This window comes from Erigeron canadensis, chromosome 1 (genome assembly GCF_010389155.1).
Source record: "Erigeron canadensis isolate Cc75 chromosome 1, C_canadensis_v1, whole genome shotgun sequence".
Lineage (NCBI taxonomy): Eukaryota > Viridiplantae > Streptophyta > Magnoliopsida > Asterales > Asteraceae > Erigeron > Erigeron canadensis.
Genome location: NC_057761.1, coordinates 24789063 through 24798875, shown reverse-complemented (window position 1 = coordinate 24798875; position 9813 = coordinate 24789063). Strand labels below are relative to the sequence as shown.

Below are 9813 nucleotides of genomic sequence, written 5' to 3'. Positions count from 1 at the left end.
AACATATGTATATATTTTAGTGCACAGTGTATAACTGTGTAAAGCAATGATTGTTGTGGATGGCTAATTTGTGTTGTGTGGATATCATTTCCTTGTATTTAAAAGCTGAATAGGTTTATTTGAAAAAAAAAAAAAAAACCAAAGGTGCCCGCACAATGAATAAGTAGATGGTTTAATCTAAATAGGAAAAAAAATGTTACTTATTGCAGTAATTAGTACTATTCGTTGAATCATTTAGCTAAAGGCACATCGGGAGATGCTAGTACCGTCTAAGTTCGTAACCGAACATGGCTCGACAGGTTCGACGATTATATATATATGATCAAGCGCTAGTCTTGAACTTTTTCATGTTCATGTCATTTTGCATCATCATCAATTCACTTTCAAAATCCCAAAGCTATAGATAGATGTCTCTTCTTATTGTTTGATCAAATTAATAATCTTCATTAAACATAGATTAATTATTAGTTTAGATATAAGTTAAATACACCTTTCCTTTATCGATAAAGTGAAATCTTTTTCCATTAGATCATACATATCAATTATATACTTAATGTTACAAGCTAGTATATACTTTTACCTTGTTCAAAAAGTGCATGACAACTTTACAATTATATATGTTGCTTTCGCTAAACAAAAGCTATACATCACCGCAATTTTTAAAATTTGATAGTCATCTATCTATATAAAAAATTAAGAGAAGAAGTTATATTAATTTCAGCTCCCACTACGTTTAAAATATACAAACTTCCAGATAAAAACTTCGTATGCAACTTTGTTTTTCCAAAAGAAAGGATTTTTTAAGCATATATATACATAGTTATAAATTAAGGTATTATTGATCGCAATGTAATCCAAATACAAACTTACAGAGTTTTGTAACCTCCTTAATCTTAATTTATCCCATATAATTGAATTGAATGCACTAATCATTAGAAAAAAGAAAAAAAAGCCAAAGATGATAGATACATAAGCAATTAAACACAATTAAAATCCACAGTTAGAGTGGTCCAAGTAACTAGTCAGCACACAACAGCCCTTTTGTATGTATGCATATATCTATGCATATACATATATGCTAATATGCCTCTGTTTTCATATATATTTCCTTTCAAATTTTACCCTCTAATCATCATTCATCATCCCCTTCTTTATTATCTCTCCTTACTATAACCACTTATTCAGATTCTCATAAAAGAATCATGAATTATGGCAGGCTTCAACCCAAATCTCAATCTGAACCCGAACCTGAACCCGAATTAACCCATGTTCAAGACCACTCAAACTTACCTAACAAAACCAAAAAATCTAAATCAAAATTAAGGCTAGTTCTCCTCACGGGAGTTACTCTCATTGTCGCAGCTGCGATAGCTGTAACCCTTGCGGTTACTCTGCGATCCAAATCCTCTGGGGGCGGATCTGGTTCCATGGTCCGCCCCAAACCAACAAAGGCCATATCACGCGTGTGCAGCCGTACACTTTACCAAAATCTTTGTGTTAACTCTTTAGTCGATTTTCCTGGCTCAATGAGCGCTTCGGATAAAGAACTGGTTCACATTTCGATTAACATGACGTTGCAACGCGTGGGAAGGGCGTTCTATACGTCTACGGATATAGTCAATTTGGAAATGGATACAAAAGCACGGTCGGCTTATAATGATTGTGTGGAGCTTTTAGAAGACTCTATAGACCAGCTGCAAAGCGCCCTGATATCAGTGGCGCCAGCTGGGTCTATAAGTGAAGGTGATACCAACCCTGATCAGAACAAGGTTGGTTCAACCGAAGACGTGCTGACTTGGCTCAGCGCGTCTTTAACAAACCAAGACACATGTACAGACGGATTGTCTGAAGCAGAGGATAGTGAGGTTAAAAAACAACTAACCGATAAGCTAAAAGACTTATCGGAGTTAGTGAGCAATAGTTTAGCGATTTACTCGGCCACTAGTGATGATGAGGATTTTGGTGGGATCCCGATACAAAATCGTCGCAGGTTAATGTCAGATGTACATTTTCCTGACGAATCTGTATCGGGATTTCCAAATTGGATCGATAGAAAAGAGAGAAAGTTATTGCAGATGCCAGTGGCAGGGATTCAAGCTGACGTGGTGGTGTCGAAAAACGGCAATGCCACGTGTAAAACGATTAAAGAGGCGATTAAAATGGCACCTCAAAAGAGTAACCGGCGATTTATAATCTACGTAAGGGCAGGAAGGTAATGTGTATATATTATCTACTAAATCTAATTTTTCTTTATGCAATATGTTTTAGTAGTGTTATTTTTTTCTCTCATAACTTCCAGTCTCCTAATAATTATTTTTATTGTTATTTTTGATTTCGTGATTTTCGGCCCCCTCATCTTCATCTCAAGTGCCAATATATAATAAAAATCTACTTTTTGTTTATGTACTTTTAACGTCACTTCATGTAACTAACTTTATATATAGTTTGGTAGAAAGACAATAATACTACTGCCAGTTTTAGATTTCTCGTACTGCATGCGGCCGGTAAACTGTAAAAGTGGATCTCCTATGTTTCACAAAAAAATAATGCTCATTGTATAAAGTCCTAAAAAAATAAAGGTAATTGAAAGTTGTATTCTATAGGTTGAATTTTGACATTTAGTGTTACTTCTAGAAAATCTTGACATAAATATTTATTGTTTACATTATTATAAATTGGAAAGTTTGTTTGATATGAGAAAATGGGGTGTAAGTGTCACGCATGGTATTGTTTAAGAATTTTCGTGGGAATTCAATTATGAACATGCATTTTATTTCTTATAGCAATCATTTTCGTCTTTGAAGGCCAATTGCAATCATTATTACTTTTTAAAATTTTCATTGTCCTTTAATATTTCTAAACGTAATTCTTGATTTTCTTTCTGGCATCATTTATTCTAGAGTTTAACATAGAAGACCAATATGTAACTATTTATTTAAATTGAATTAAAAGGTAGCTAGATTATCTCAGCTCTTTTATTTCACTTTGACAAAAATAATGCATCACTACTATAGAATTTAATGTTCTATAAGATAATATAAAAATATATATAGAACGTGGATTTTTGCAATATAATAATGGTATACAATAATATATATATATATATAGTTTTGAGAATTTTGTATATGTTTATAGGTATGAAGAGAAAGATTTAAAAGTGGGAAGGAAGAAGAAAAATATAATGCTCATAGGAGACGGGAAGGGCAAAACGGTCATTACAGGAGGGGCCAGTGTACAGGACAAACTGACCACATTCCATACCGCTTCTTTTGGTAATATATGTTGCATTTTACCTTCATAACATGTCCTCACTTGTCATAATTTCATTCTATTATTATTTATTTTTTGCTACTTCCATGTGCCTAATACCATTTCACAATCATATATTATGTTAAATTATGCAGCCGCGACCGGGGCAGGGTTCATAGCACGTGACATAACGTTTGAGAATTATGCTGGACCAGCAAAACACCAGGCGGTTGCACTCAGACTGGGTGCAGACCACTCGGTGGTTTACAGATGCCAGATAATTGGATACCAAGACTCACTATACGTACACTCCCAACGTCAATTCTATCGTGATTGTGACATTTATGGAACCGTTGATTTTATTTTTGGTAATGCAGCTGTGGTACTACAAAATTGTAACATTTATGCTAGAAAACCAATGGAACACCAAAAGGTAACCATAACAGCTCAAAACCGAAAAGACCCAAATCAAAATACCGGTATCTCAATCCATTCTTGCAAACTCCTAGCCCAACCCGATCTTTTGGCATCAAATGGTAGTTTTCAAACGTTTTTGGGACGACCTTGGAAAATGTACTCTAGGACAGTGTACTTGTTATCATATATGGGTGGCCACATTGATCCAAAGGGGTGGCTAGAATGGGATGGTACATTTGCACTAGATACATTGTACTATGGCGAGTACATGAATTACGGGCCAGGTGGGGCCGTTGGCCGACGGGTTAAATGGCCGGGCTATAGAGTGATTACGTCGGCTATAGAGGCAAGCCGGTTCACGGTTGCAAAGTTTATTTATGGATCATCTTGGCTGCCATCCACTGGAGTTGCTTTCTTGGCAGGTTTATCAGATTAATTAAATGTGTTATAGTTTACATCATGATTGGTATCATACACGTTATAGTTATTTTGCTAATTTTTTTTTGGTTAAATTAAATAACCAAAGGAGGGTCATACTCAAAGGCTAATGTTGGCACCATAAGGTGCAGTATGTGGGGGATGTGATAATGAAATATGTACCATTTATCATGTATGAATTATTATCATTTTGTCGGTGGTAATTATTTCATTTTATTTAATTTGTTCTTTAAGAGAGTTTGTATTTGGTAGAGATTTATGTTTTTAGATTGAAGGTCTTAGGTTCAATCCGAAACTTTGAATAGCTTAGAATATTTGGCATGTAACGTTGAATAAATGTCATATGAGAAACTTGAGGCATTAAAGGATGCATATATATTCATTGAGTTATTCATATACAAAACACAACTAATTGGTTCGGCCTAGCAATATTGGGTGTTGATTGAGAAATGAGAAAGTTGTAAGTCGTTGTCTTTAAAATGAGAAAGTATGAAAAGCTCTATATATGTTGTAGCATCACGTGAATACCGTTAGCGGTTGATGAATGAGGCTAAGGTAATATCTAGCGTGTAAAGTAACTTTTTTCTTTAAAGGACCAAAGGAAACAACGTAATAAAAGTGTAAAGCTAGCCTTGTTCAATTATGTGTAATAGCATCCAAAAGTTGAATACTGATTACTTTTACTATGTAAATGTATAAAATCAATTTATATGTTATTGTTAAATGATCACCCACATATAATGGAAAATTTTTAGTTATGTCTTGAAAGGAGTTATTAAAAAGAGTCTGTTCAAGTGCTTATATCGTAACATTTAATTTTTACATTTCACTTTATATAACCGTGTTCCTATTTCATTACTTCATATTAATTAGTAATCGAGGTAAATATAATTTGGTCATTAATAATACTAAAGTCGATAATCAAATAAAATGATGAAAAGTCTTGCCTGGTCAAACCTAGTTAATTTATATAGGCCAATTTGACAAAGCTAAAAGTCACATGTCTATAGTCCACACCCGTATTGATCTGGCCTACCATTCACGTGGCATGTACAATTGATTTGAAAAAAAATATCATCAATAATCCTTTGGTGTCAAAATATAGTCATGTCCAAATCGTGCTAGAAGCTTATTACTAAAAGGTTGGTTATTCAATTTGGCACATAAGATGGCTCACTTTCAAGAAGGTAATAAAAATCTACCTAGCAACCGATTAATCCACTTCAAATTAATACTAGAAAAAACAAAATTTATGTATTGCCAATTTCGTAGATCGGTCTTGTCGATCTTGTGTTCCTAACCTCACCACTATGTACTAATTGTTAGGGATGTTACTTACAGTGTAAGTTAACTGTCAAACCATGTCGAACCATAGTGAGTCATTGAATTGGCCTGTTTTGCCAAGCCGAACCAAGATAAATTTTGAAACCACTACACCAGGCCTGGCTGATAGTATATATATATATATATGGACAATAAAATAAGAACAGTTTTAAAATAAGAACGGTGAAATCACCTTAAAATCATCATTTTGATGCATTAAAAGTCCATAAAACTGACATACTGCATAACTAATTATCATTATTTAAGTGTTTAACAACACATTGACTCATCAAAATCGGAAAAATTACGTTTTTTGTTGTATGCATCATTTTGATGGATGAATGTGTTGTTAATCACTTAAAATAACGCATCCAACAAAAATTATGAGAACCTTTAAATTATAACTTCATGTTCATACTATATGAAAAGATCAAGTTATGCTTAATATCACATATGTTCATATGTGAATGGTCCTCACATGAACCTTACCTTATATATATATATATATATATATATATAGAGAGAGAGAGAGAGAGGGGGGGGACCCTTATTAGGAGAACTCATTTTTTTGTAAAACCGTGAGAACTCCTAAATTTTATAATGGATTATATGTTTTTTTGTTTATTCACCTGTGAAACGTCATATAAACATATGTTGCAGAATAAAATTTTTTTCAAAACCTTATATATAGCCGTTTATCACATGTGAACAAAAAACGTGAACAAATTCATTCACAAGTTCACAAAAGACTACTTTGAAGGTTTCTTAAAAAGTTTCTTCTACAACATAAATTTTTACATCATTTCACATGTGAATTAACAAAAAAAAACATGTGAACAAATATATATTTTAAAAGTTCTCATGATTCTTACATATAAATAGTTCTCAAAATAATAAAACTATATATATATATAATAATGTATATACTATTATATATATAATGTATATATTATAAAACGGGCAATATAAAACCGGACTGGCCGATTTTTGTAATACATATAGGCAGCGTTGTGAAATTCGGCCGATACAACCGAGTCGGATCTTGTATTGACCGACTAACAATACGAGTTTGCCATACTCGGTTTGAAAACCATCCAAGGTTCTAGACTCGGCTCAACTCGGTCACGACTCAGTCGTATCGGTCAAGACTCGGTTGTGTCGAATCGGGTCAACCAAAGTCAAACTTTGTTTTTTTTTCTTTTTCTTAAAGCTTTTATCAATTATGTTAGTGTTTCTAGACAATTATGTTTAAGTTGAAAATTATGTTATGTTTAAGTTTAAAATTTTATATATATGTTAGTTTTTTCTTACATATTATTTCAAAAATTATTATTTAATACATAAAAAAACTCACTATTGACTGATCCTATTTTGATTTGATTTTTAAAAAATCTTGACTCCTCCCTCGTTTATCCGATCTCAATTCCCGAGTTCCGCAATCTTATATATAGGTTAAACATATATAAAGAAGGCAATAGCCACATGAATGTCTTAGAATAATTTTTACTATTTCACTATTTTGTGAAGTTATTTAGTCAGATATAAAACCTCAACCAAATTTCCATATACAATTATCTAAACAATTACAAGCTATCACATATTTCTCCTTTTTTTTTAAGATGAATTTCGTTAGAAATTTCGTGTCGCGATTCGACAGGTGGAGGTCTGGCATACGTTGTGTTAACCGGGCCCATGTTAGAGAGCTCATTCGAAGTAAAAATGTCTATTTCAAATACCCGATGGGGGGAAAACCCCATACTAATCCGCCCGAATGCACGACGATTAATATGGGTAAACCATGCCCCTTCAGACTTGAACCTGAGTATACCCAAGTCAAGCCTTCATAAAGGGACTTAATTCTTATGTCATTCCCTAAGCTTGAACACAAGACCTCAAAAGGGGATAGTCTTTCAACAATTGAGCTACGGTTCAAAGACATCACATATTTCTTTTCTAACTAATATAGTACAAATTTTCCTGTCACATATCATAAGATGTAAATATGATCTCAGCTCCTTTGTTAGCAAATCCATTATGATGACATAGGATTCATCATTGATGTCATCATGTAACATGTTATGTTATATACATATAAATAAAGTAAGAAGTTTAGTGTCATATATGAGTAATGCTTATTTCGTTGGGGACACCCTTTATCGAGTCATAGGAACAATCAGTAAGAAAAAGTAACTTCAATGTGAAGGTAATGAAAAACAAGATGGGCTGAATTAAAGTGAAAGACTTTTAATTTCCGAAAACATTATTTTCTTATAGAGTCCTTGTACGTGGAGACATTATTTTTTATAGAGTCCTTATCTTTGGAGAGTCAATGGTTCGATTCTTATGTTTAGTAAGGCTGAAGGTCCTTTTTAATTTTACCTTTGGTAGACAATATCTCTACCTTATGTAGGGGTAAGACTATCGAGATTTTAACCTCTCTCATACATCGTCGAAGATGGTATTAAGACCCAAAACTCATGTAAGATGACCGCATTGTGCATTACTTTCTATTATCTTTTTATAAAGCAAGGGTATTTAAGGTAATATACATATCATCTTCTTTGTACACCTAAAGATGGTATTGGTCACGGTTTGTATGTTTTACCTATAACGAAAGAATAAATGGTAAATTGTGCAGTTGAAGTTGTACACTAATGTTTGGTAACGTGTCTACTATCAAATACATGTTTTAAAGAAAAGGACATGCACCCAACTACTAAAAGAGTGATAATAGCGACAAATAGATTTCTACATGTTGCACTTTTCTTGTTCGCCAAGAAAAATTGAAACTAAAAAAAAAATAAAAAGGGGCTGGGACGGACGACGTATGTATGTATTTGAGAGAAACTAATGTGTAGTACTATCAGAAATTGTGTATATTCATGCATATTTGAGTGAAAAAGATATATACCAACCAATGAAGTCGATGGTGGTAGAATAAAGACATAAATATATAACAAGAGTGTCTCTTTTAGATAATTGTAATTACTTATTTGATAATGAAACCTGATTGTGATGGCTAAATTATATTCAAATTGTAGTAGCAAAAATAATGATTTTATTAACAATAATGTACCCCAGAACGCGAAAGCATTTGTATTTTACCTACCCGAGAAAAGATAATTTGCGTGACGGAATTTGTAACACATTCAACCACAAACCAAAAAGCAAAAAACAAAGAAAGGAAGTCGACTGAAAGAAATGGCGAGCGAATTGAAATAGAGTCGACTAGAAAAGAAAGGAGGAGGAAAAACGAGTTGCCGGTCAAATTAAATGTATCAAATCATTCACACTTAGTTATGGATTTTGGTTGTCATCATTTAAAGGTATAGGATCTTGTTTTATTGAAATTGTATAACAAAATTTTAAAATTTTAAGGTTGGGAAGATAGAATTAGAAACGTTTGGGTGGCCATATGAATTTCTCAGCATATATACAAGCTCAACTACAAATATATTAGAATTAATTTGATAACATTATGTTTTTCATGACATCTACGAAAGGATGAAATAATAATAAGGATATGATATAATTTGTTCGGAAATTTTTAGCTAAGGAAAAAAAATATATCAAAAAAGGTGATATGTCCAGATATATGTACGTTAGATGAATTTGGTTAATAGGAAACTAACAATTAGTTAATAAACCTAAAATGTTCATCTCTTTTTATTCACTTTTTGAAATGGATTTAAATTTTCTAAAGTTAAAATCAACTTTACTAGTAAAGTTTAAGATTTTAACCTTTGGATTAAATCAATGATCAATATTCAAAAATCATGTTTAAATCTTGGCCAAAGTTTCTCAAACTTTACTAGTAAAGTTGGTTTCAACTTTAAAGAATCCTCGTCCACTTAAAATACATATAAAATCTTAAATAAGTACATTACCTTCTTTTGCATTAATTATTTTTACATTAAAAACTACACCGCTACCGTCGCCGCCGTCATCCGTCTCTGCTACCACCGTCGTTGCCACTACACCGAGCGTCTCACGGGCATATGACTAGGATATATATATATATATATATATATATATATATATATATATATATATATATATATATATATATATGATGAGTATGAGAATATAGTGTCCTAAAAAAGAAATGTGTTGAAGTATGCAACAAATTAAGGAAAGCTAGAACGAAACAAAAAAAGCATAAATGTTTTAACTTTTAAGAAATAAACTGTAATTCAATAAAAAAAAAAAAACACTCACCATAACACTCCGCTTCTCTTAGACCATTACCAACGCTAACAATGGAAATGTCTTAATTCAATAAAAAAACATTTAGAAACCAAACAATGGAAATCAAAAAAACCATAAGATACAATACCTCTCTTTTACTAGGTATTATTGTAACAGCTTTATGCATCAAGCATTTAA

General features: G+C 32.4%; 1 protein-coding gene across 1 annotated transcript; it reads left to right on the top strand.

The window, feature by feature from the left end:
- The first annotated feature begins 1092 nt into the window (after nt 1–1092).
- LOC122600639 (probable pectinesterase/pectinesterase inhibitor 61) lies at nt 1093–4307 on the top strand. Its single transcript, XM_043773390.1, has 3 exons — nt 1093–2212; nt 3136–3272; nt 3405–4307. Exons 1-3 carry the CDS (start codon nt 1203–1205, stop codon nt 4100–4102), a joined length of 1845 nt encoding a protein of 614 aa, XP_043629325.1. The 5' UTR covers nt 1093–1202; the 3' UTR covers nt 4103–4307.
- The last annotated feature ends 5506 nt before the right edge of the window (nt 4308–9813 follow it).

Coding starts and splice junctions, on each gene's coding strand:
- LOC122600639 (XM_043773390.1), top strand. CDS start 1,203: ATGAATTATGGCAGGCTTCAACCCAAATCTCAATCTGAACCCGAACCT. Junction 2,213..3,135: donor ATCTACGTAAGGGCAGGAAG/GTAATGTGTATA, acceptor ATATGTTTATAG/GTATGAAGAGAAAGATTTAA. Junction 3,273..3,404: donor ATTCCATACCGCTTCTTTTG/GTAATATATGTT, acceptor TAAATTATGCAG/CCGCGACCGGGGCAGGGTTC.